Source organism: Aulonocara stuartgranti, assembly GCF_965226115.1.
Source record: "Aulonocara stuartgranti genome assembly, chromosome: 5".
Taxonomy (NCBI): domain Eukaryota; kingdom Metazoa; phylum Chordata; class Actinopteri; order Cichliformes; family Cichlidae; genus Aulonocara; species Aulonocara stuartgranti.
The window spans coordinates 39,783,690-39,811,415 of NC_138943.1; the positions used below are offsets into that span (position 1 = coordinate 39,783,690).

General features: G+C 46.5%; 2 protein-coding genes across 4 annotated transcripts in view; both read left to right on the plus strand.

The window, feature by feature from the left end:
- The first annotated feature begins 441 nt into the window (after positions 1–441).
- LOC309706692 (uncharacterized protein) lies at positions 442–3,391 on the plus strand. 2 transcript variants are annotated; one of them, XM_082533430.1, is made up of 2 exons: positions 442–796; positions 2,437–3,391. In XM_082533430.1, the coding sequence occupies exons 1-2, from the start codon at positions 580–582 to the stop codon at positions 3,204–3,206; spliced, it is 987 nt and encodes a 328-aa protein (XP_082389556.1). In that variant the 5' UTR covers positions 442–579; the 3' UTR covers positions 3,207–3,391. The 2 variants fall into 2 exon arrangements, with proteins under 2 accessions (XP_082389556.1, XP_082389557.1); XM_082533431.1 differs by having other exon boundaries at positions 442–766.
- Positions 3,392–7,622: 4,231 nt separating this feature from the next.
- Positions 7,623–27,726, plus strand: part of nfasca (neurofascin homolog (chicken) a) — a 165,910-nt gene continuing 145,806 nt past the window's right edge. The window contains exons 1-3 of one of the 2 annotated variants that reach the window (XM_082534067.1): positions 7,623–7,834; positions 10,074–10,319; positions 14,766–14,884. The gene's annotated coding sequence lies outside the window, so the exon portion shown is untranslated. The remainder of the gene's footprint in view (positions 7,835–10,073; positions 10,320–14,765; positions 14,885–27,726) is intronic. The other variant, XM_082534068.1, reaches the window with a different exon arrangement.

A 27,726-nucleotide genomic window follows, 5' to 3' on the forward strand; every position in this document is an offset into this window, starting at 1 on the left:
AAAGCAGGCTGTTAAGAGAGATCAAGAGGTTTTAAATATCAGTGCTAGCAAAGCTAAAATGAAGAGCATTGTAAAAGAGAAAATGATAGCAAAAGTGGTGGAAGGAGGAGAGGACAGGGAGATGGTTTTATTCTATTCAAAGAGAAACAGGGAGGACCAGGAGAGAGGAGACAATCATATCTCAATTCAGATTTGTAGAAAAAAAGATTAAGCTAGATAGAAAGGATTTATTGCAAAGGAACTCCAGATGTGAAAGTTTTATGGCTTTATTTCAGTTCCTAAGACTAATGTGTATGCAGAGACATGACGATATAGTAGTATTTTTTTGATCATTCATTTTTGATTATTTGGTATGAGCGAATTCTGGTCCACCCTCCAAGCCAGTTGGTGGCGGTAGTGCACCGCATTGTTGTTTGCCAACCGCCAAAAACACGTCGAAGAAGAAGAAGGCGAAGCGGAAGTGACGCCACCAGGCAGCAGGTGGCGTCACACAGCTCCCAGAAGCCGGTGTATCTTAGCTTCCGTCGGAGAGGATGTAAACAGAAGGACACCGAGTCTTGAGAGAAAGCGGTTGAAAACATGACCAAGCTGGAGCTCCTCAACGTGTTTCTGAACGACAGGCTCACGGCGGCGGCCGAAGACATTTTTCGCGCCGTAAAAGACACGGTGGTGGAGTACCAGAGTGAAATCCTGCGCTCCAAGGAGGAGAACGAGCGACTCAAACGGCTCCTGAATGTGGCCGTCCAGCGGCTACTGCTGCAGTCAGGTGAAGAGCATCGGCTCACGGCGCTCACTGGTAAAAACCAGCGCAAGTGTCCCAGCGGTAGCTCCCACATAGAGCTATGTGGGAGCTACCGCTGCTACCCACAGGTGTGCTAGCACAGACACACGAAGTCAGTTTGCTCTTTGGAAACAACACTGTTGGTAGTTTAACCTGTAAAAATCAGCTAAACCCAGGCTGATGACTACAAACATGACGTCAGAGAGTTTCCTGAGGAGCCAGTTTCAAACAGCCAGACACGTGATCGCTAACCGTCGCTGTTTTCGCTAGTCAGTACCAGACGTACTAGTCGTTTAACCTGGTTGTTAAGATTTTAACTGATGCCCAGTGCCGGTGTCGTAGGGAGGGTAGGTATCCCCGACAGAACTGGTTTCCCCTGCGTCGGGAGCGCGCACTGGGTAGGGAGAGCGGGTCCAGTTGACTCCGCCTCCTTTCTAACCACCTTGACGTGGAAACAGTGACGTTTGACTTTAGTGAAAGATGAGTGTCGGTACAGTAGCGACCAGTGTGTGGACGGGATTATTTCAACAAACCGAGGACGTTGTGTGTAACGAGACCATAGTCACGTCTGTGTGAACTCGACTCACGTCAATTAATAATACTGCGTTCACAATTTTTACTCTGGTTGTTGCAGATCGCAAAAGGTTTGTGTGCTGGAAACCAAAACACCCACGTTCAGTTTGTCCCTGTGAAACACGTTTCTGTAGATAGACCTCCAGACACCAGGGAGACACACTCTAACTGCACAATCTGTGTGTGTCCAGTCAACATGTGTAGGGTGTATCTGTTAGACACCCTTACACTGACCCTTACACTGACCCTTACACTGACCCCAACTGTATATCAGTCGAAAGAAATTTCTGTTTATAGCAGCATCCATCGCCTCAGAGTGTAAGAGTGTGTGTCTTTGCACTACGCTATATTATTCATCAGTATTAATCCCAGTACTGTGCTTTGCTGTGATAAATGACTTGAGGCTGTGAAACACTCAGGGTCACACATCCATTAGTTTATTAGAGCCAGCTCGGCTTGGATAGCTTCCCCCCTTTAAAACAAGACAGTGTTTATATTTACTTATTAAAGTTCAATAAGGGCAGATCACTTGGAAGAACTGAACATGATTCACTGAGATAGAGAAATGAATGATTAGACTCTGATCACGATCATGGCAGATAGGATGTAGGACAGGATGCAGTGGTAGTGAAGATGAAGAATGAGGCTGACGAGGAGGGTTGTCTGAATGGCAGAGAGCACAGATTTAAAGCATGCAAAGCGGAGGCTGATTGGCTCAAAGAATGCGGGCGAGAAGATGATTGGACTAGAGCAAGAGTATCGAGCGTGGGTAGTGATGCAAAGAACAGGAGAAGCAGAGCGAAGCAGGTAGATGAGTGTTTCCAGGTGCTCCTCAGTGATGCCGAAGGTGACACATTTGGTGTGATGATCTGAAACGTGACACGTGTTTAAAGAAAATGAGGAAGGAGGCAAATACAGCATTAAAGTGCTTTTACTTACAGTCAGTGTTCAACGTGTTTCCAGCTTCAGCCATCTTCACATGTGCAGATTTGTGCGTCCACTACAGCACCACTGTGAATCGTAGTGTTCACTGACCGTGCATAAATCCACCCAGCATGACTGTGATGTCTGTCACCTTTCAGAACCCCACTCTCAGGCCCAGGAAGACGGTCAGCTCTGTGCGTCTGAGTGTGGAAGGAGTGCAGGGTCACACGTCAAAGATGAACAAAGAAACGCTCAAAGTCACTGCTCGCACCAGGTAAGCAACTCTGAGGAAGGAAACTGCAGGAGCGTTGAGCCGCTGAGGTTAAATGCTCCACCTGCCCAAACCGCCTCGCTGCCTCCGCTTACATCCCCAGAGGTGAAGACGGAGACGGACGGGGAGGACAGCAGGAAGCAGCAGTGCTGTAACAGCCTGCCAGCGGCCGCTAACGCAGCTCAGAGTGATTCTCGTGCCACCGCTGCAAAGACACACAGGACTGTGAGAAATGAGCAGCAGGTGAAGGGGCTGCTGCGCTCAAACGGAAAGCAAAGTGCTCACATACTGCAGATTAAAAATGTAAAGTCTCTGAAGGCGTCGTCATCGCGGCCCCATCATCCGAGCCAGAGCATCCAGAGGTGGCACAGCTGCAATGAGTGCGGGAAGGGCTTCAACTTTGCCTGCCAGCTGGAGGTCCACATGCGCTGGCACACCAAAGAGAAGCCATACAGCTGTGCGGTGTGCCGGAAGAGCTTCACCACCGTGAGCATGTTGAAGAGGCACCACCGCATCCACACCGGAGAGAAGCCTTTCCGCTGCCACGTCTGCGGGAAATGCTTCAACCAGTCAGCTCATCTTAACACCCACTTCAGGCTTCACACCAGAGAGAGGGCCGGCTGGAGCCGAGCGCCACACTGCAAGTTGTCCCAGTAGGAACCCGCTTCATGTGTAAACACCAAGAACTGTTTCTTCTAGTGGTGTACAGTGGTGGTGTGTGCTTGTGTCTTGTTGTGCAATAAACATGACAACTGCAGATGCGGTGACGTGTGCTGGTGTTAATGAGTGTAGTTGTAGCTACGCAGACAGGCGAGGCTGGACATTAAAGATGGGAGAGTAAACCATGTCTCCTTTGTCTTCTCTTTCAATGCTGCACTTTTGTATCTTTGTATTATTGTGAGAATTAGCCGTGCTGTTTCTAAGGCCACAGACCGTTCCTGAACATGGTTCATAATGCTTTGTTTCCTTCTCTGCACTGTCTGTGGAAGGCTCAGTGTGGCAATCTGAGAACATGACATCCTACTCAGTCCACGAGGGCCGGTGTCCCTGCAGGCTTTGTGTCCTCCAACCAACACAGCTGATTTAAATGGCTACAGTAGCTCCTCAACGGCTGTGTCCCAATTCAGGGTCTGCACGCTTGAAGTACGCGCACTACGTACGGTGCGTACTAGGAAGTACGAGAAGTGCGGAAGTGAGAGGCTTGTGAAATGGGACGGTCTAGCCTCCGTCGCGCTGTTCAGGTTGCCTAGCAACCTTAATACTAACCGTGAGAAATGTTATATTCAGCTTTGTTTGACAGAAATGAAGGAGAAAAATGTTTTGTTGTTCATTCATTTTTATCATGACATCACTTTGATTAGTTGAGTATGGTGCAGTGGACACATGTGTGACTGCTGTGATTAAAGCATCTTTCTTTCAGCTTAACGAGTGAACCGTCAGCTCGTTCACACACACGTTAAAGTGCGTTTGGCTCGACACCACCGAACAGAGGCAGCAATGTAACACAGCTCACATTAACAGTGCAGTGAATCCTGCTTGTGCCGTGATGTTCAGGACTGCAAACCGAGCAGCATCACTGACTTTCAGCCTGTTGTGTTTGTGGATATATGACTGACTTTAATTATCCATAAATCATCAGAGTCTCTGTCAGATTAAGGTCGACTATTGAACGGCGTATATTTAAAAGGCTTTGAAACCAAGTTAGTACAAACGTCACTGATGTCACATGACTTTGCTGACATGTGGCCAACAGTAATGTTTAATGTTCTTCATTATTAAACATTCGCACATAAATAAGTGACGTTGTTAAATTATAATATTATTTTATGCCATGTTATGCCCCTAACTAAAGATTGTGAATTATTATGTAGTTTTAGTTTGCATTATGCTCCTGAATTAGAAGAAGCTGATAACTATTGCATTAATTAAACTGATTTGCATTACATTAGACTGCTGATTTATTGTGGATGAATGATATTGTTTTATGATGTTATAAGAAATACTGTTTGCAGAAAGTCCTCGCCTTATTTGTCTGAGTAGAAGAGAACATGCTGGAGTTTTCTGCCCCATCTCAGCAGGAGCAGATAAACGGGGAGCCAAGGTCGTAGCTTAGGCGCTGTGTGAGAGAAAGCATGTGAATGTTTAGGCTTTTATGATAAGGTGGAGGCACCAGAGAGAGTTTGATCAATGCTCCACCATTTTGAGATCTGATGCTGTCTGCGTACGGTGTCCATCTCCCACGCGTGTGACTTAAATGGTAAATGGCCTGCATTTGTATAGCGCTTTTCTAGTCCATAGGACCCCAAAGCGCTTTACACTACATTCAGTCATCCACCCATTCACACACATTCACACACTGGTGATGGAGCTACATTGTAGCCACAGCTGCCCTGGGGCGCACTGACAGAGGTGTGACTATTAAAATCATGGTTTGACTCAACCCGGCCGGACCAGTGTTGTTACCGGTATTGTGGTTTTTCCTCTTGTCTCCATCCCCAATTTTTGAACTCGTAACAACGTCATATTCAGTACTTCTTTCTGACAGTTCACTCTTCGGCCGCTCCCTTCTGCCGTATTTTGCCGCAAAATTATCCACACCCACCGCCGCACTATGAATTGTGGGATATATGGGACCACGAAGCGTGCACCGGACCACGCTTGATATTTGGGGAAACCGAGGCGTATTTGAAGTACACTTCGAATTGGGACAGCCGTCGTCGCGTGGCGGTGACGTAATCGCACTTAAAATGCGTGCTTCAAGCGTGCGGTCTCTGAATTGGGACACAGCCAACATGTCCTGCAGTTCTCCAGAGGCCTGGTAACGAACTAATCATGTGATTCAGGTGTGTTGACCCAAGGTGAGATCTAAAACCTGCAGGACACCGGCCCTCGTGGACTGAGAGTGCCCACCCCTGTCCTACTGGAACACGCACACCTCACCACCAGTCCAATCATTACTTTCAACACTGTCATTAAAATGACATCCAGTTTAAATTCTTTGTTTCTCCAGTTTGGAAACGTCTCTGATTTCATTTGAAGTTGTAAATATTAAATACAGCCTGTGGATCGTCAGGATCCAGGGCCTGGGCTGGCTCTCTGATTAAATACTCCTAAGCTCAGATCTCATGAGCATGGCCCACCATGGGATGTTCAGTTCAGATGGAGGTGAAGTGGGAGTGGTGCCTCTCCCAGCTCTAAGTGCTCAGAATCGTCCACCCTGCTGATCTCTGACAGAAACCGAGCGGAGCAGCCTGGGAGGCTGGCCTCCATCAGCCAGGTTTGTTACAGCAGCTCCCTTCATGACCTGTGACATGAAAGCGTATGAAGGCTGGTGTGCATAGTGGAGCCCCGCCCTCTGATGTAACTGTGAAGCTGGCTTCAACAAATCCGTTTTAAAAACACGTTCATCTTCTGTCAGTGCAGAACGAGACGTCAGCAGGCTGGGTGGCTGTGGCCAATATTTTTACATTGGTTCATGTTGACAGGAGCAATAAGAGTCACTTTTGTTAGGTTTTGTATTGTTGATTGTCATTCATGCTTAGAAATATTTACTCATATGTGCTTAGAAGTGTATAATCATTTGTAGATTGAAAGAATGTCTCATCCTAGGAGGTCTGTAACAACTGTGTGTAGCATGAAGAGGAGAGTGCGTTCACTCCTCTACAGAGTGTTCTGGCGTAGATCACACACCTCCTAGGAGAGGTCGTATCTTCTCTTGCTGATATATGGTTTAGCAAACACACGTATATCTGTTTAAGTATAAGAGCCTTTTGTTCAGATGGACCGCTAGACTCCTGGCACCAACTTTGGGGAGTCTTCACAGGGTCACATCTGGACCTCACACACACACAGACACACACACACACACACGGTACTCTTTGTGTGTATGTAGATGTTATATGTTAATGACCCTATGCATATTCACGTAACCTCAATAAAAGAGCAGTGTTACGGGGGAACGGACGAGAGCAACTGGGGTCAAGCGAAGGAACGGCGTCTGTCCGGTCTCTCCCGTGCACGAGAAACATGAAGAACTTTGCCTACTCGTGTCTTGCTTGCTGTGTAATTATATTGTCCTCAACGTTCCAGCGAATAGGTTCAAGCTACAAACCTATCAACTTTTGTTCTGCCACAATGAGTTTATGATGAGCCGAGGACGTACTGTCCACTCTCGCTCTCTTTAGCTGTAATGCTCAGCTCTGTAAGCACTTTATGAATGAGAACAGTGTGGAGGAGAGCCTGTCCACCAGACTGACAAGCTGTCACAAACTGGTTTCTCTGGTCTGTCAGCTGATGTGTGGCTCATTGTCCTTACTGTCCAGTTTTATTAGCTTTTTGTTTTCTTTTGTTACCTGTAGTTGTAAAAACCTGACATTTCTGCAGTGCAGAGTGAAGAACAGAGGCTTCAAAGTCCAAAGTTTGAGCTTGTTTGTGGTTCAGAATCATAAACGGCTTCAAGCTCACTCAGACACTGAGCCATGGCTCTGTGTCACATGCACACATGTCTGCATCTCTGCCATTCAGACACACTTTATATGCACTTCATGTGATGTCACTGTCAATACTGAACTGCACATTGAGTCTTTTTAAAGGAGGCAGTTTGTGTTGCTGTGATGGACAAGTTTGAAAGTGTTTGTCCTCCACAGTGGAAAATGACTTTACCCAGCTCCCCGTCTCTCTGTGGACCTGGACCACTACACTCCCCGTCTCTCTGTGGACCTGGACCACTACACTCCCCGTCTTCAGAACGTCTGCCCCCCTTTCTTCTTTCACATAATGGTATGATCCCAGTCTGTCTTTGCATGTGATTGGCTGCCTGGTGTGCCCATCGAAACAAAGTCCCGCCCCTGCCTGCATGGATGCTCAGCAGGGGTGAAGGTTCGGCTCACACATACTCACACATACCCCACTGTGTAAGCTGTCCATGGACCAGCTGCCCCCCAGATCTGACTGAAAACCAGCAGTGACGGAGCTTTGTCAGCTCTCAGGTCGCTTTGTATTTATGTAGCACCAAATCACCACAGTCACCTCACTGCACCTTATACTGTAAGGCAGGGCTGCCCAATCCCAGTCCTCGAGAGCTACTATCCTGCAGCTTTTAGATGCATCCCTACTCCAACACAGCTGAATCAAATGGTTTGATTACCTCTTCAGCATGCCATCGTGTTTGGCAAAGGCCTGATAACAAGCCATTCATTTGATTCGGGTGTGTGGGAACAAGGATGCATCTAAAAGCTGCAGGACGGTAGCTCTCGGGGACCGGGATTGGGCACCCCTGCTGTAAGGTAATGACCCTACAATAAGATGAGCAAGCACTTTGGCGACAGTGGGAAGGAAAAACTCCCTTTTAACAGGAAGAAACCTCCAGCAGAACCAGGCTCAGGGAGGGGCGGGGCCATCTGCTGTGATTGGTTGGGGTGAGAGAAGGAAGACAGGATAAAGACATGCTGTGGAAGAGAGACAGAGGTTAATAACAGATATGATTCAATGCAGAGAGGTCTGCTAACACATAGTGACTGAAGAAGAAACACCCAGTGCATCATGGGAATCCCCGGCAGCCTACGTCTATTGCAGCATAACTAAGGGAGGATTCAGGGTCACCTGGTCCAGCCCTAACTATATGCTTTAGCAAAAAGGAAAGTTTGAAGCCTAATCTTGAAAGTAGAGATAGTGTCTGTCTCCTGAATCCAAACTGGAAGCTGGTTCCACAGAAGAGGGGCCTGAAAACTGAAGGCTCTGCCTCCCATTCTACTTTTAAATACTCTAGGAACAACAAGTAGGCCTGCAGAGCGAGAGCGAAGTGCTCTAATAGGGTGATATGGTACTACAAGGTCATTAAGATAAGATGGGGCCTGATTATTTAAGACCTTGTATGTGAGGAGCAGGATTTTGCTGACTGCAGCCAGAAGGTGGCAGTAATGTGAAGGATGTATGCAAACACAAACACTGCTGTAATAAATGTCGAAACTACTACATTGCAGTATTAAATACTATTAAATATGTGCAATGGGATGTAAAAATATAAACAAGTAAACTGATGACAGCAGAATATGAACTATTGTGTAAAATAAACTGTAAAAAGAGTGAGTCTTTATATTGTTTTAGTGTCCACTGAGGGCTTCAGATTCTGTGTATGACTGTACACAGGACAGTGACGCTGACTTTGAGTCCAGGGTGAGGAGATGCTCTGCATGTATTACAGAACCAGTGGTGCCTGACTGGCTCCACCACGTCTCCATGAGAGCTGGAACTGGTTTATAACTGTGCCCTTGTTTGCAGGTGACGGGTCACGAGTATAGCACAGTATGGTGTTTCCTATAAATCGAGGCACCTTATGTTCCCATCACTCTGAATTTCTTCTAAGAATGTTCCTCATCGTTAGCGTCACACTGTGTGTCAGACTTCACTGGTATATTTCCCTCTTTGTTTGCTGTTGGCATCGGTCCTGGTTTTGGTTGAACACCCAGAATGCACTGCAGTTCTATGCAGAGCCCATAAAACTGTGTATCCACTTACTTTTTTAGCGTCTACAAATACAACACAACGTGTCAGACTTCCTAAAGAGTTGCAGTGCTGAACCGTGAGTCATGTGTAGAGGCTGAAATAAATGAATGTGATGTACGGGGGCTCTGTGGAGGTCAGCTGGTTCAGTGTCATTGGTTTGGTCCTTGTAACAGCTCCCTGACAGCACCATCACGTATTGCATGGATATTAAGATGCTGCGTTTTATGGGCTGGTATTCCTGCAGCTGCGAGGATCAGTGTCCACCTCAAGGTTCAGTGCTTCTCACTTTCTCTGGCACTGAATAAAATGCTCACTGACTCACGAGTTTAGTTCCACAATGATTGACATACAAAAACAAATATTTCCAGGCACTTAGTGGTCTACACCTGTGCTCTCATGTGAGCAATGCTGCCCAGATTACCTGTGTTAATGTTGTCTTAACATGGACTCACTGTTGCGGCACTAAAGCCACGCCCTCACACCTATTCTCAGTTTCAGTGTGAGTCACTCAGTTATGGATGCTGTCACTAGTTAGCTAACATAGACGACAGTGTGTTAGCCACCCGGGCTGCTGCCGCACTGACAGAAGATGAAGGTGTTCAGCTTCACAGTTACATCAGAGAGCCTCACACATCTGCGTCCAGCCCACTAAAGAGCTGCTGATTCTTACAGGTCTACTGTATCCCATTTGACCTTTGACCTCTCCTTCAAGCTCAGCAGATTGATTTGAAGGCCAAAATGACAGCACTGCCATACAGCGTTACTTCAAGCCGTGCTGCTTGCTGCTGCGCTGTGTAGAGATGTATGGGGGTTGTATCTGACGTTTCTTATCATTCTGTATGTCCATTATAGCAAAAGCTTCTAAAATGTAAATGTTTTCCTTTGCCTGCCCTACAAACTGTCAAAGTAGAATAAAGCCAGCACATGCACGCGCCTAGTTTTTGCTTGAACCCTGTCACAAAAATCAAACCTCTCTCATCTTTTGCACTTTGAATTCTCCCTCTTTTCTTTGTCCTCCAGCTCCACCACCTGCCCATCAGCTCCATGTGCACACATCTGCACACCCGGATGCTCGCTAGCAGACCCGAGAGAGCGCAGACAAGGAGGGAGGAGGTGCGGAGACCACAACGGAGAGGGAGCGAGCCGGAGGAGAGCCCTGCACTGCATTAACGAGAAAGAGCACAGAGGAGGAGGTGGATAGTTTTCTGATGCCGAGCTGACGGTGCCCGGTGGTGAAGCGGAAAGTGGAGCGGCTGACAATCGCAGGTAAGCGGACCGTTTGTACTTTCCACCGTGATGGAGGCTCTATGATGGGCATAGTCGTGGCTCCCATAGCGCTGACGCATCGGGTGGTGTCCTGGTTCCGGCCGCACTGGATCCCGAGGAGAACCGATGATGTGAAAAATGCTGCAGCCTGAGCCACGTCCCAGGGGCTCGGAGCGCAGTTTACACGTAATTTGCATCGTTTACCGGCCACTCGGTGCGCCAGATACCCCCCCCCCCCCCCCTCCCCCACCGCGCTTCTCTCTGCGCATTTTCTGGATGATGCTGCGGTTTTGTGGGATTTCTGCTGCTCTGCGCAAATTGCAAATAAAGATAGTCTGCGGAGCTGAGCGTCCCAGCCTGGCTGTGTGCATCTGCAGAGGCCTTTGTGTGATGTGGGAGAGGAGGTGTCATTGCAGAGGACGACCGAACGAGGACATTTAAAGGGCTTCAACTTAGGCCCCGGGTCTGCAGCCTGTGCGCACAGCGAGGCAGGTATGGCCGTGAGCGCCGGAACTGCATCACATCGGAAAGCCGATTTAGAGGAGTTTGTGTGGTGTTCGCCAACAGCAGCTATCAAACAGCACTTTGTCATGTTCGTCCACTCAGAAGAAACTTAGCTGTGTGTTATAGAGCATTGGTAAGCCTGTCCCAGCTGTGTGAGGAGTCATCAGCGGTGCTGACCAGTGTCTGTGTCCTAACAGTGTTAACAGAGCACGCACTGCCTCAGGCTGGCAGCTAACAGTGTGTCAATGATCACGATTGATTATTATGTCTCATATGACGTAACTAGCTGTGGTGGATGCTGATCAGCCCAGTGCTTTGTGTATAAACCTTCTGTATTGAGGTTACAGCACTGAGGACATGCAGCAGCAGGTTCATGTGGACGCTAAAGAACAACAGTGATTGGACAGCTTTGTTCTTCTCTAATGTGTGATCTTTGGAGCCTTGTTCTACGTTTCTGTGACCTGCATACATGCAGCATGTCTTCCTGTTGTGTGCCTGTCATATTCCTGCTGTTCCTATACTGGATAGCGGCTGTGATCTGTGTGTTTTGCAGCCACAGAGTAGCTGTATGGATGTATTGACTTGTAATGAGAGCCTAATGCACCTACCCTGTGTTTGTGTAGTTTCCAGCCCAGTAATAAATGATGTATAAGTCCTCTAATACATTCAAAAGAGTCAGAGTTAATCTGCTTGTAGTTCCTTTTTCCCACTAGAGGGCATCTGAGGCACAGACTGTCCCATGGTCAACGCATAAGCACATAATCAGGTTTCAGGATTAACATTAATGAGCTTTAACAACAGCAAACCTTTGTCTTTATGAAAGCTTCACATTTTAAGGACAAGAACCAAATTCTGCTGAGTTTCCACACCTCATGTAGCCACAGGGGGCCACAGCCAGTGGACCCGGCACTCCCAGGTCACATAGATGAAGAAGGCCACCTGACCGAACACCTCTGTCGAATCAAACATCATAAAGAATAAGATGTACATGAGCCCAGGCGCCTACGGTGCGCTTCACTGCTGTCAGGCAAAGATAGAGGAGAGCAGGGAGCATGTGAGCATGCAGGGCAGGAGTGTGCAGCTGACAGTACTGATTGTAATAATTATAGTGTTCAGATCAGTGTGTGTTCACTTACATGAGCCTGTATAGATGTTACATTCTCTGTACTGCTGTCAGCACACACAGAGCTTTCACAGGAAGTGAGGCGCCTGTGCTTGTAGAAGTCATTTCAGAGTTGATGTGAGCTGTCGACACTGAAGTTTGATCTAATAATTGTCTCTGGAGTCGACAGCTTCACACAGCAGAGGAAAGGCTGATAAAATAAGATCAGAGAGATTCAAACGCCATGTCCTCTCAGCTCACAGGCTTTGATCTGACCTCAGGCTGGCCCAGCTTCAGTCCTCATTATTGCCCCAGCACAGAGTTCCCCTCTGTCCACACTGTGCTGCACACGGGGGCTCTGGATCGACGTCTACCACAGCATGTCGGGGCGGTCAGCTTCGTTTGGTGCTTTCCTGCTGGGTGGGGTTCTGCACACTCAGGACACAGACGTGTTCCTTTACTGAGTGAATCGATGCGCTGCTATCAGTAGGCTGACGAACTTTCTCACGAACACTACAATCACATACAAGACCCTCTAACCGCCTGAGAGCACACCCTTGGGTTAAAGAGATGCTTCACTGTGGTTTGCCATGTCCAAACACACTCAGCTGCTCTGTCTGTCTAAGAGCTCGGCTGCAGAGTCCCAAACACGCCCACAGCTCACACTTTAACTCTTTAACGTGTTCTTTTCTGAAAACATGTTTGCTTTTGTACTTAGGATAGAGGAACGTCAGGAACAATGCCCATCTGGCCAGCTGCTCAATGTATATTTGATCATTGAAGTTGCTTCCTGACATTGGCCAACGATCCCAGGCCTATAATGGCTCTGACCAGTTCACCCAGCACAGCTTCACACTGTAGTAGCCCTAAAAATGAAATAAAACTAGAAAAAGTTGCATTTCCTGCGAAAATGCCGTGTGAATGCCGTGCAGTGGAATCTGAAGGAGAACTGCCTGCTGAAAACACTCAACTCTTGGCTGAAAACTGTTGTATTCGAAAGGGTACACTAAGCAGCGTTAAGGAAGCAGATTACATGTATTACATTCGGTTGACAAGTTGCCCTGGCAACACACGCAAGCAGGGAAGATGTCCAGCAATTGTCACATGTAGGATTCGAACCTTTTGCCACCGAATCTCACGGCGGCTGCTCATCCCACTGAGCCAAACCAGTTCTGATCTCAAACAAAGATATGATGAGAGAAAAATGTGCACTGTGCAGAAGAAACTCAATTGTGCTAAAAAGAGGTGAAAAAGCTGAAAATTGTGTTGAAAAGAGTGAAAACAGTTGAACTGTTTACACTCTGGAAATGTTGCCATAAGCGGGATTCGAACCGGCCCTCATCTCACTGAGCTAAAACACGGCTCAGCCCAGCAAGCAAAACTGGTAATGTGGTCCCTGTCAGCAAAATGGGCCAAAAATGGCATAAAAAGCTTAGTATCTCAAAAAGTATAAAAGTTATGAGCACCAAAAGATATAGTAGGCATCAGCAGAAGGAGCAGAACAGTTTAAAGTTTGAATGGTGAAAATCGGATGAAAACTGAGGGAGGAGTTAACCAGCAAAGGTCGGAGCAGCTAGAATAATAAGGTAGAAGAAAGAATAAAGAGGCCACGGCATTCACACAATAACATGAAACAGAATGACCGGTTTCATTCACTTCAGTTGACTGTGTATACCAACAGCTCACTATAACAGCTGACTTACAGCACTTCATAGGGTGAAGACCCTACAGCAGGGGTGTCCAACCCCAGGCCTGGAGGGCCGGTGTCCTGCAGGTTTTAGATGTGTCCCTGATCCAACACAGCTGATCTAAATGACCTCCTCAACATGTCCTGAAGTTCTCCAGAGGCCTGGTGATGAACTAATCATGTGATTCAGGTGTGCTGACCCAGGGTGAGATCTCAAACCTGCAGGACTGGCTCATAGCTGGTTGGACACCCCTGCCCCACAACATTAAAACTCCATCAGTCACTAATGATGCAGCAGTGATATAACAACACAAAGAGCAGCCTGATAATAATGATTTACAGTAACCCAGTCGAGTAATGAACGGACTCGCTTTTCAGCATAAATATTGCACATGTGCTTAATGTGCACGTTGAAGGAAGTATGCTGGTGTTACTGGAAGACAAGGTCTTAGATGCTCTGTGTTTAATCAGTCGTAAGAACTGAAGTTCTTCTCCTGTTTGTGACACTCTGGTTATCAGCATGACAGCGTTTCATACTCTGAACACAGACAAAGGGGTAATAATATATACGATCCTGTAGGAGAAACCTGGCTGTGGTTACGTGATGCTGCAGTTCATGTGTTTAGTCAGCAGATGGCAGTGATATACAGTAAATGTGTCCTTATGATCGTACAGATACATAGATGTATTATAGAAGCTGTTTCACTGTAACAGATCAGATGTAGTGGCAGGAAACGAACCGATCCTTTTGTGAGCTTTAGTGATAAAAGCCGAGGTAACTCTAGAACATGTAGCAGCAGACTGTGTGGCTGTGGTCTGCTCTGTTGGCTGCACTCCAGTATAAAGGGAGCAGCCAGTGCAGATGGGGCGCAGCCAGGCCAAGTGGATTGTGGGTAAGATGGTGCCCAGTGATTAAGGAAGCCCGCTGGCATCAGTATGATCACCTGGCACGGGGTATCTGTTGTTCAGGTGTAGACATGCTCACCTGGCATGGGATTTAGTATGAATGCTGACTGTAATATTTGAGCTGGCATATAATGCTTTCTGGACTCCAAGCCACTGCCACACATAATGCAGTTATGTCTTGATGCATGCTCAATCATCCAGGTAAGTCAATCCCAAAAGTTCATTCTGTTCATCTGGATGTTTTCAGCAGGAGAAACATTTCTTGACCACTGATCAATGACCATGAGTACCATTCAACAACCGGCTGTGAGGTCAGGAGGAACACTGGTTTGAGGGCGGAGTCAAGGAGGCCATTCACGTGAAAAGGTAAAGACCATCTCTGAATCGAGGAGGGGCCTAAGGGTACATCTGTCACCATCTTACATGCTGTGATTGCAGCCATTCCCCAACTCTCTGTGAATGGGACTCATGGTTACTGATCAGTGGTTGTTGGTGATCAATAGTCATGAGAATTTGCATAATAATGATGAAGGAACTGACCTCACAGCCCATTGTTCCCTCAGTGGGCTGGTTTCAGTCATTATGCACATGTCCTGTTTGTAAGATTGAAACCTGCTGAGACTGAAGACGTCAGCTGATGATGACGAAATGTTTCTCCCACTGAAAACGTCCAGATGATCAGAACCAGCGTTTGGAGATAGTGCAGTTCTATAGTGAGACATTAGTGCATACTTTGATTCCTTTCTTTTGTCCTATGCTTACAAATTGACGTCTCCTCTGTGCCTGTTGATCCAAGCGTTGATGCTTCAGTCAGGCCTGCTGAGAAAGTGAAACTGGAGCTACCAGCTAATGTAAGCAACAATGCAACCTTGGTTAGCTCCATCACAATGAGAGAGCACGCTTATCCCTGTGTGTCATTGCAACAGCACCAGAACTGGATTATAGAGCAGAGAAGAAGGTGGACTGGTTTCTGTTGTTTAATAATAATAATAAACTTTATTTATAAAGCACACTTAAAAACCAAGGGTATGCCAAAGTGCTTAACAAGTAACATAGAGAATAGAAGGAGGATAATAGAAATAGGACCAAAGCAAGTACTAAGTATGCAAGCAGGTAGCTGTCACTGATACACAGGAAAGCAACAGGTACAGAGCAAACAAGAATTTAAATGAGCGTAAAAGTGCATAATATAAAATCATAAAAGAAATATTAACTAGAGGGAAAGGCAAGATTGAATAAGTGGGTTTTTAGTCGTGATTTAAACAGTGCAATGGAATCAGATGCGCGGAGGTCGAGAGGAAGGTTATTCCACAGTACCGGGGCAGCCAGAGCAAACGCACGGTCACCCCGAGACTTCAGTCGAGATCTGGGTCGGGTCAGAAGTAGTTGAGTGGCAGATCTGAGTGTTCTAGCAGGAGTATGTGGTTTGAGAAGTTCACTAAGATAACTTGGCTCTAATTTATTAATAGTTTTGAATGTAAGGAGTAATATTTTAAATTGAATACGGTACTTTATGGGCAGCCAATGCAAGCTAGCTAGGACAGGAGTAATATGGCAAAATGTCCTGGTACCAGTCAAGAGGCGGGCTGCTGCATTTTGGACTGTTTGCAGTCTAAGAAGAAGAGAAGAGGGAAGACCATAGTACAAGGAGTTACAATAATCCAACCTGGAGGTCACAAAAGCGTGAATAAGCTTCTCCAGGTCCTCGTGCGGAACATAATGCCTAGCCTTAGAGATAAGGCGCAGTTGGTGGAAGCTAGATCTCACTACAGCAGACACTTGCTTATCGAGTTTGAGCGAGCTATCCAGCAGTGCACCCAAGTTACTGACATAGTCACAGGAAGAGCTAGCAAAGGAACCCAGGGCAGCACAGAGTTGGGCACGAGGGATTTTACTGTTGAACACCACAGTCTCAGTCTTCTTATCATTCAAAACAAGGGAATACTCAGGAATCATTCTTTGACCTCCCGCATGCATTCTTGAAAGTAGTGCAGGGACACAGCAAGGTCGTCAGCAAGTTCAAAATAGATCTGTATGTCATCGGCGTAACAGTGGAAGGCGATGTTGTATTTTTCAAAGATTGCGCCTAGAGGGAGCAAATACAATGAGAAGAGAATAGGGCCTAAAACTGATCCTTGAGGCACACCACAACAGACCGGAGCAGAGGAAGAGGAGAAGGTGCCTAAGTGAACTGATAAGGATCTATCAGCGAGGTATGATTTAAACCAGTCGAGGGCAGTGCCTCTAATACCCACAGTGTGCTCAAGTCTTAGTAATAAAATGTTATGGTCTACCATATCAAAGGCCGCAGAGAGGTCCAGTAAAACGAGGACCATAGAGCGTCCACTATCAGTGATTACAAGAATATCATTAAGAACTCTAACCAACGCTGCTTCAGTGCTATGCAACGGCTTAAAGGCTCATCGAAATTTCTCAGCAATATTGTTCGTGTGCAAGTACGCCTGGAGCTGAGAACTAGTCTCTCCAGGATCTTGGACAAGAGCGAGAGCTTAGAGATCGGTCTGTAGTTTGAAAGGTCATAACAGTCAGTTTCTTTTTTCAAGAATCGGGGGGACTACAGCATGCTTAAAGGCCGAAGGAACTGGAAATGGGCAATAGATGGCTGCATGGAAAATATGTCTTACTGGAACCTCTGAGCACTTTGCTGTGCTGTAGTTTCATGTCAAGAAACACCCATGACAAGCTAATACTACACAAATACCTGTAAAGCAGATGCGAACTGTCCCAATGACAGCAGACAGAACCTGCCAATGTAAGAAGTGTCTCTCTGAAACATCAGGAAGAAGATGTCAGCCCTGATAGTTCAATGTATATATATGATGTTTGTAATGTAACGGTGGGTGTGACCCTTATTAAAGCACAGGACACAGCCTGTGGAGAACACAGGTGATAACAACCATCGACACTAAAACACCATACAACAGAACAACTCTACTGAAATACATTTACACAAAACTCTGAACAATAGATTGATAGTAGTGAAAAATAAAGAATGTGCTGCATGGGTCAGAGGTTTAATGAGCGGGTGTGAAATGTTAAATTAATATTCCCTGCAGTAGATTTTGTTGCCTCCAGAAGATAACTGTCAGTTATTAAATACACAGGAAGCATTGTTTAAACTCGCTCTGAAACTGTGAGATTATGGGAGGAGTTACAGTTAAAGTTCATGTGATGAAGGTGAAGGAACAGCGCGACTCCTTCATCACCTCCTGTAGAACTTGGAGCTCAGAATGATGGCTGACACAGACTGTAACAATAAGTACACCCACATGTCAAATGTAATCAAATGTTAATCCTTTGGAGACATGAACACGTTTCTGGATATTCGACCACTCAGAATGCGTTTAAACTGGTTGGTTTCCTGGCATTTAAGTGTAGTCTGCACATGTCCAGTGAGGCTGGGGCTTTGGGGAGGCCACGGTCTGTTAGCCTGCTCTGTGCGTTCTGACCACACAGCCCTCACACACAGGTGGCTTTGATAGCTTTGATAGCTGAGTGCAGTGATCCCTTCAAGTTCACCTCGTTCACTTTGTCTGTTACCAACAACGGTTTGATCTGAAACATTTGTAACAGATATGAAGAAAGGAAAAAACAAACTGTGTGTCTGTGTGTGTGTCTCTGTGTGTGTGTCTGTGTGTGTCTGTGTGTCTGTGTGTGTGTCTATGTGTGTGTGTCTGTGTGTGTGTGTCTGTGTGTGTGTGTGTGTGTGTCTGTGTCTGTGTGTGTGTGTGTGTGTGTCTGTGTGTCTGTGTCTGTGTGTCTGTGTGTGTGTGTGTCTGTGTGTGTGTCTGTGTGTGTGTGTGTCTCTGTGTGTGTTTGTGTGTGTGTCTCTGTGTGTGTGTGTGTGTGTGTGTGTCTCTGTGTGTGTGTCTGTGTGTGTGTCTCTGTGTGTGTGTGTGTCTGTGTGTGTGTGTGTCTCTGTGTGTGTTTGTGTGTGTGTCTCTGTGTGTGTGTGTGTGTGTGTGTGTGTCTGTGTGTGTGTGTGTGTCTGTGTGTGTGTCTCTGTGTGTGTGTGTGTGTGTGTGTGTGTCTGTGTGTGTGTGTGTGTCTGTGTGTGTGTCTCTGTGTGTGTGTGTGTCTGTGTGTGTGTGTGTCTCTGTGTGTGTTTGTGTGTGTGTCTCTGTGTGTGTGTGTGTGTGTGTGTGTGTCTGTGTGTGTGTGTGTGTCTGTGTGTGTGTCTCTGTGTGTGTGTGTGTGTGTCTCTGTGTGTGTGTCTCTGTGTGTGTCTCTGTGTGTGTGTGTGTGTGTGTGTGTGTCTGTGTGTGTGTCTCTGTGTGTGTGTGTGTGTCTGTGTGTGTGTGTGTGTGTGTGTTGTTTCCTTGTATTGTCACTCACTCTGGTCTCTCTGACTGTCACTTTGCTTCAGGCTCTATTTACAGAAGCTGCTGTTTTCCCAGAGGGCAGGAAAGGAGGAGAGACATGATGGTCGTGTCCAAATTCGTGGGCTGCATCCTCCTGAGGACCCGGCCTTCGCGGTCTACGTGGGCCGGGTCCTCAGAGGGTCAGGTAGGTCGGAAGTAAACGGCCGTGAAATTGGACGGTCTAGTTCTGATTAGCGTCGCCGCTGTCTCGGAGGAGTTTAATAAACTCGCCGTCTGCTCCTTGCTGTCTAAAATATAACAGGACGCTGGAGTAAACTCTCGACCATCTCACACTTCTGTTTAATCAGTTTTCTGTTTGACGTTTAGTCAGCTGTGTGAAAACCAAGGACGAACCCACCCGGGGGATTAATAAAGTTTTATTTTATCTAATCTAATAACTTTAATCTCAGCCAAACCGATTTACTCACGAACAAACAAAACACTGAAAAAAGCCCAACAATAACATTTTTAGGTTGTCTAAGTGACTTATATATCACGTTTAACCCGAGCAGCGAAACTCCGCGGTGATCTGAAAATGATGTGTGGAGTTGTGCCGTTCTCGGCCGCATCAGTGACCCTCGAGCTCCCGGCTAGCTGTCGAGCTGGTGGGTAGCAGACGCCTCTGAAAACGTCGAAGCACTTTTGCAAATATGCGATATCTTGATAAACCGAGCAGATATTTGATGTTTACACAACTACTTTCTCGCCTGAAAATATGTTAAAAGTTTATTTTGTGACCCAGAAAGATTAGTAAGAGTAATTTTAAAACTTAGTAGCGGCCGCCATTGTTGGAAACTGGAGTTTGGCTGGGCCACGCTATGAATTCTGGGATATGGTGGGCCACGAAGGACACACCCGACCCATCCTTCAAAGGGAAAAGGAGGACGCATTTGTCGGCTGCATTCAGAGGAGTCTACGAATTTGCACAGCCTTCGGCACGTCGCCTGGGCCTCCACTGTGACCACTGACTGGATGAAGAGAAAACAGGAACAGGGAGGAGAGTGCCTGACATGTTTCCACTGCTCATGCTGGTGGATGCTGCTTAAAACTTATGCTGCATTGAAGAGAATTGAGAGATTGTGCTTATAGTCTAAAACCAGTGGTTTGACCTACACATGGCATGTTTGATGTGGTTGCACACATCAGCCACAAACACAAAACTGGATCCACAAACAGGCAGCAGCTGTAGGAAAGCTGAGTAGAGGAAATGCAGCTCTCTGTGAGTTCTGACTGCAAAAGCATTCAGTCTGTATTTACATCATGCTTTGACTTGAAATCCTGTGTGGTCGGGTACAGAGGCTAATGGTGCAAATGTTGTGATTGTTTAACTGTGGACGCAGCTCAATTACAGGGTGATCATGAGGAGTGCGCACAGCCTGGAGTTAGCGCAGGGGGAGACAAAGATGGCAGCTGTAGGGAAACACTGTCTCTATCACCTCAGATGAATCAGGCTGTAGCCTCTGTAGCATTGCCATGCAGCATTACAACATGACAGCATGCACTGGCATCAAGGCCAAATGTGACACATGGCCTCTTCAACTGTGACAAGAACTGCACTTTCCTGTGATGCATATCCAGATAACTTAAAGAAACCTCTGAATAAGTTTGAGCTCTTTGTCTGCATGTGGTGGACAGGTGTGTGTGGAGTGATGAGAGAGGACGTGTCCATATGTCGGCTAGTCAGAGGTCTGGAGCTGCCCTCTAGATCGTGGCACTTGTTATTTCTGGATGATTTTAGTACCCTGGACAGCTCCAAGGAAACATTATTGTATTATGCTAGGATAGCCTGTAAGATACAGGAGGAACAATGCGGTTTTTGTCCTGGTCGCGGAACACTGGACCAGCTCTTTATCCTCTCCAGGATACTTGAGGGTGCATGGGAGTTTGCCCAACCAGTCTACATGTGTTTTGTGGACTTGGAGAAGGCATTCGACCGTGTCCCTCGGGGTGTCCTGTGGGAGGTGTTGCGTTAGTATGGGGTGTCTGGCCCATTGCTACGGGCCATTCGATCCCTATACAACCATTGCAAGAGCTTGGTTCGCATTGCCGGCAATAAGTCGGACTCGTTCCCGGTGGGTGATGGGCTCCGCCAGGGCTGCCCTTTGTCTCCGGTTCTGTTCATAATTTTTATGGACAGGATTTCTAGGTGCAGCCAAGTGGCGGAGGGCTTTTGCTTTGGTGGCCTCAGAATCTCATCTCTGATTTTTGCAGATGATGTTGTTCTGTTGGCTTCATCGGGTGAGGGCCTCCACTCCGGGTCGGGGATGAGTTCCTGCCCCAAGTGGAGGAGTTCAAGTATCTCGGGGTCTTGTTCGCGAGTGATGGGAGAAGGGAGCCGGAGATCGACAGACGGATTGGGGCTGCAGCTGCAGTAATGCGGACGTTGCACCGGTCCGTCGTGGTGAAGAGGGAGCTGAGTGTAAAAGCGAAGCTCTCAATTTACCGGTCGATCTACGTCCCTACCCTCACCTATGGCCACGAGCTGTGGGTAGTGACCGAAAGAACGAGATCGCGGATACAAGCGGCAGAAATGAGCTTCCTCCGAAGGGTGGCTGGCCTCTCCCTTAGAGATAGGGTGAGAAGTTCGGCCATCCGGGAGGGGCTCAGAGTAGAGCCGCTGCTCCTCCACATCGAAAGGAGCCAGCTGAGGTGGTTCGGGCATCTGACCAGGATGCCTCCTGGGCGCCTCCTGGGTGAGGTGTTCCAGGCATGTCCCACCGGGAGGAGGCGCCGGGGCAGACCCAGGACACGCTGGAGAGATTATATCTCTCGGCTGGCCTGGGAACGCCTTGGTGTTCCCCGGATAAGCTGGAGGAGGTGGCTGGGGAGAGGGAGGTCTGGGCTTCTCTGCTTAGGCTGCTGCCCCCGCATCCATCCATCTTCATCCCGGATAAAGCGGATGAAGATGGATGGATGGATAGCCTGTAAGAGCTGTTTGCACTGTAAAGAACAATACTTTTCACCTTTACTGTTTAACAAACAGTTAAAACGTGAATGTCCACAACTTAATGGCAGGAAATGTTATTAAAGCAGTTTAACAGGAGCAGAATCAAACAGTAAAACTCACAAATCAGATCACCTGAACTCTACTTATCTAACTAAGCTACTGTGAGCTAATGCTGAGTGTGTTCTCTTTGGTGAGGACAGGTTGGAGGGAGGATGAGCACAGTCAGGCCTGAACAGGTTGGACTCTGTTCCCTCTACTGCCTCTGCTGGGATTCTGCACTGTGAACATCTCGCCTCACATCACCACACGCACCCTTTCTCCGTTTCTCTACTGGACGTCACATTGTCACATTTTGGCCGTCCAATCAAGTTGTTGACATTCAATCATCTGATGTCCACCCACACTTTTCTTTCTCTCTGTCTGACTTACAAAATAGTTTCATGTTTCATTCAGTTTATGTAATTCTGCTTTAATTAGATTAGCCTTTAGCACATTCTCACATGATGTGCATTGTAACATATCTTTTAAACAAAGGTTCTTTGGAGCGTCTGCAGATCGTTCAGAATGCTGCAGCAAGACTTTTGACGAAAGCTTCTAAATATTCACATATAACACAGTTTTTGTGTTGGATGTAAAAAGCAGGCTAGAATCATGTGGCGGTCAACGACGGTCCAGGCGTGGGATTTCTCTCGTGGAAATATGCACATTATTTTTTTCCTTTCTATTGGTAGGTGGCACAGTGCACTTGTGGCAAGTAAGCAAGCTAGAAGACTGGCAATCTGGCTGGGTATCCAGTTACGGAAGCAACACATTAGCAAGAGAATTCTGAGTAAAACCAAAGTTACTTTCCCTAGTAACTAGTTACTCTGAAAGTAACGAGTAACTTGAAGTAACTGAGTTACTTTTGATAGAAGTAACTAGTAATGCAACTCATAACTTTTGCACTGTCCACTTCCTGCTGTGACAAAACAAATTTCCCACGTGTGGGACTAATAAAGGTTATCTTATCTTATCTTATCTTATCTTAACTAAGTTACTAATTTAAAGTAATTTACCCAACACTGTTAATAAGTTAGCTTTGCACAAAAATACCTAGCAGTGGGCACCGTTTTGGCTAGCAGTGGGCGCCGTTTTGGCTAGCAGTGGGCGCCGTTTTGGCTAGCAGTGGGCGCCGTTTTGGCTAGCAGTGGGCGACCATAAGCTGTAGTCGAACCCGAACTTTTACTGAGTATGTTTAACACTAGAGTCTGTACGTCTGTGTGGCGGAGGTGTGGTCCCGGGCACGGCTGCAGGGGAGGAGTGGTGCAGTGAACTCAACGGGGCGGTGCTGGAGACGCAGGTGAGAACAGCTGATGGCGTTTGGACTGATGATGGTTTCCTTCCCTTTTGTAGTGAGACGGGAGAGGAGCGGAGGGGAGGCTGGAAATCAGCTGAGACCGGAGCTGTCAGACTGTGGTCGGTCATAACATATGTAAACTATAAATAAACGTGGCATCTGGCGACAAACAACTGTGTGTGTGTGTACGTGTGTGAAGTGCGTTTCACAATCTGCTTAAGACGACTGCATAGAAACAGTTCTTTGTATGTAAAGTAGGATTGTGATATTTTCTTTACTCTGAAATGGGGTTAGCTTTAACATGCTAAGTGTGTCCAGTGTTGGTTGTTGAACTGACTTATTGTTCGGTTTGCTGTGCTATGCTAACACTATACGTCTCATTTGTGTTGTATTTACAGAGTATTGTACTGTCATCCAGCACTCCCTGTGGCTCGAATGAGTCATCGCTTTTGTTCCATCTTTGTTGATTTTATCTACACCTGCTGACCTGCGTGTGTGTGATAGTGCGTGAGTGTGCATGCGTGCGTGAGTGTGTGCGTTTGTGTGCGAGACTGTGTGTGTTTTTCTGAACACAGAATGGACAGCTCTCATCAACATTCAGATATCAAACAGAAATAAAGGCATTAACAGCGACTGTGCTATGTAAAGGTCACCACTGTAGATCTCCACGCAGGCTTAGCATGTAACCGCTCAGGAGGTAGAGCAGGTCACCTACTGATCGGAAGGTTGGTGGTTCGATCCCTGCATGTCAAGTGTCCTTGGGCAAGATACTAACCGATGGAGTATGAATGTGTGTGAATGTAGTCAGAAAGCACTAAGTACAGAGAAAGTGGTTGTGAGAATGGGCTGAATGTGGCATGTTGTATAGAGCGCTTTGAGTACTCTGGGAGAGTAGAGTAGCGCTCGTGGCTCAAGAGTTGGGTGTTTGTCTTGTAATTGGAAGGTTGCCGGTTCGATCCCCGGCTTGGACAGTTTCAGTCGTTGTGTCCTTGGGCAAGGCACTGGTGATGGCCAGAGGGGCCGATGGTGCGATATGGCAGCCTCGTCTCTGTCAGTCTGCCCCAGGGCAGCTGTGGCTACAACTGTAGCTGCCTCCACCAGTGTGTGAATGAATAGTGGAATTGTAAAGCGCTATATAAATGCAATCCATTATTATTATGAGAATCAGTCCATTTAGCATCAGCTCCAGATGTTTTTTTTCCACAACACACCGTTTAGTTCATCTTTGTTTAAAACGCTTAATAAGACCGTCTACATCTTTTTACCCAATGAGTCGTGCATATTTCTTTGTGCACATGACAATAAATGCTTTGAATTTGAATTAACACCGTTCACATCAAAACAGGTTCCAAACACAACAGGTTCTTTTAAGATCCACAAATTAGAATTACAGAGATGTGAACAGCTTTACCTGAAAACTCCCCAAATGCATATCTGAGACCAGAAGTTTTGGTCCAAGCTGACTGATAGATACGCTTTAGTGATGGGATTTACGGCTCTTTTTAGAGAACCGGCTCTTTCAGCTCCCAGCCGGCTCTTCAGGTTGTTTTGCTTTAATTAATTTATTATTAACAGTAATATAAAATTATGGACAAAATGAATTACTAATGTAAAAAAAAAGTGGTTTTATTTATATATGTTTATATATAAATATATACGGTGGACCCTAGAGACAAATGGTAAATGGCCTGTATTTGTATAGCGCTTTTCTAGTCCCTAAGGACCCCAAAGCGCTTTACACAACCTGTCATCCACCCATTCACACACACATTCACACACTGGTGATGGCAAGCTACAATGTAGCCACAGCCATCCTGGGGCGCACTGACAGAGGCGAGGCTGCCGGACACTGGCGCCACCGGGCCCTCTGACCACCACCAGTAGGCAACGGGTGAAGTGTCTTGCCCAAGGACACAACGACCAAGACTGTCCAAGCCGGGGCTCGAACCGGCAACCTTCCGATTACAAGGCGAACTCCCAACTCTTGAGCCACGATCAAAAATATAAAATATGAAAACAAAAAGAAGATGCATATTCTCTGTCATATGGACCTGTATGAATCTGCATCCTTTATCATACTGTTCCTTACCGGTGGGGTGAAGGGAGCGCCATGCATCGCACAGCCCAACGTCGCTCACTACCGTTTGATTATATTTGTGGACTGCCAATTACGCAGAGTTCCTGCTGTGTTGAGCCTATCCATGTCTTCATTCAGTCCCAAGTTGAGGTCGCCCCCGAGAACAAGTGTGCCATCTAAGTGTTCAGAGAGTGCACTGAAAAAACTGTGGAAGAATGAGGGATCATCAACATTTGGACCATATACACTTACAATACATAGTTTTTTATCACGTATAGATAGTTTAATGATTAGGAATCTGCTCTCTGGATCTATAACTGTATCGAGTACTGTGAATATTTTTATGTATTACATTGCCACCCCCCTTTGTCTAGAGTAGGCTGAGAACACATTAGGGAGCTCAGGTGTTTTAAGTTCTTTTAAGCTGTGACAGGCCTGTGAGTCTCTGGTAATAAAACTTCTGCCTGTAGTTTTTTGAGCTGGTTAAACATCTTTAACCTCTTTTCTCTGGAGCCAGCTCCATTTACATTCCATGTGACAAACCTCAGTGCGCCCACGGTTGTGTGTATGTAGCTAATGTTAAACATTGTGTGTAACGCTTACACTGGTGAGGAAAAAGGAAATACATCACTCGTGTGTAAATAGAAAGAAGAAACGTGTGTGGTGAGAGTCTCCATAAGTCTGACTATGTGTGTGAATATTAACTACTGTGAGCGAGTGTATACGTGCTTGAGTGTGTGTCCTATAGGTCTGTGTGCGCTGTGAGGCTGTAGTGGATGTCCTGACACTGAGTGTGTGTGTGTGATTGTGCTGTTTGTGACTGTGTAGGAAAACAGATGATCGATGCAGTGAAAGAGAAGCACACCAAGGAAAGGGGTGAGCGGGAGGCAGGAAGAGAAACCTGGGAAAAGGGAAGCATTGTAATCAACACATCAACATTTTCTTTCTGCAGTGATCAAACATGGCTCTGATTCTTCTTCTCTGGAGTCTGAAGGCGCAGCCATGCATTTAAATAACACAGCTACACTCTGTGTATCAGGTTTTGACAGCTGGGGATTGGACCACCAGCGCGTCCACCCCTGACACAAACCAAAATGCTTCTATCCCAGTGAGTGCAAGATTCCCTCTGTGGTGCTAGTAGATTTATTCCACAGCAGGTATGGCTGCCACAATTTATTTAGTTGGAATATTATGTCGAGTGACATTTGCTTACCTTGAGGAAATTATTATCACAATCTTCACTTTGTTACCTTCATCACTGTGTATAGTTTTGTTGCCACATAGAGTTAAGGTCAGGCAGGGGCTTGATTTGGTCTCTTCCACTGTGGGGTGAGGTCTGAGTGAAACCTCTGAGTGTGCCTCTGTTTTACATTAATGCAACTGTCAGTGTCTGGATTCAGTGCAAGTCTTGTTGCATATATTAGGGCCAAGTGTAACATAGGCTCTATGTGTCTGTAGGCCTGCATTGGTACTCTACAGTACTCATACAAAATGCACACAATACAAATATACTCCCAGTACAATACCCACAATGCATCTGCAACACATTCTGAGATCCTGTGTTCAATGCAGTGAATTGAAGAAGCCATACAGCACAATGTAGAGGAAAGTTAGCAGAGACTTCATTGTGTGTCCAGTTGACAGCGACTGCTGTGGTATGCTCCATCTGTAACAATGGTACTGAGTGGGTGTGAAAGACAGTCTTAGATCATCTCCTCAGCACCAAAACCTTTAACAAGCGTACACGTTTTTAAAGGTTTTGTTTCTTTTTTAAATAAAAACGTACTTTTTGTGCAGAGCTTGTGAAAAGCTCCTCAGCAGTAGATGCTTTATCAAAAAACTCTTTGCTAAAGCATGTAGTTAGGGCTGGATCAGGTGACCCTGAATCCTCCCTTTGTTACACTACAATAGATTCATGCTGCTGGGGGATTCCCATGATGCACTGGGTGTTTCTTCTTCACTCACTATGTGTATGCACCACTCTACATTTAATTATTGTTCCAAAATGCTCGTCTGCCACTCGGTCTGTATCTGCAGCTCCTCCAATCGCTGCCTGCTCCTTGTGCATCCCTACCAGCTCAGTCGTCATCTGAGCCAGTGCCTCTACTGACTGTGAGGATCAGGACTCCGCTGCTCAAATAACGATTGTTTCCTTTCAGCACCTCAGCAGAGGGTTGTAGCGCCCCCCTCATACACACAGACACACACACTTTCTATCTCTCTCTGTCTCTGGGTAGCAGTCTTTTGATACTTGCACTGCCCCTGTGATCTACATCTCCTCCCATTGCCTGGGGGGCTTTCTCCCCATTGTGTCTATTGTTTGGCTGTGAAAATGGGTTAAGAAAGGCAACGGTGATGGACAGAAGGCCCATGACTATGAGAGAAGGGATGAGTGACTGACACATCAAGATGGGGGAGTAGTTGTTGGATTGTGAATACAAGACAGAACATGAAGAAATCATGGGG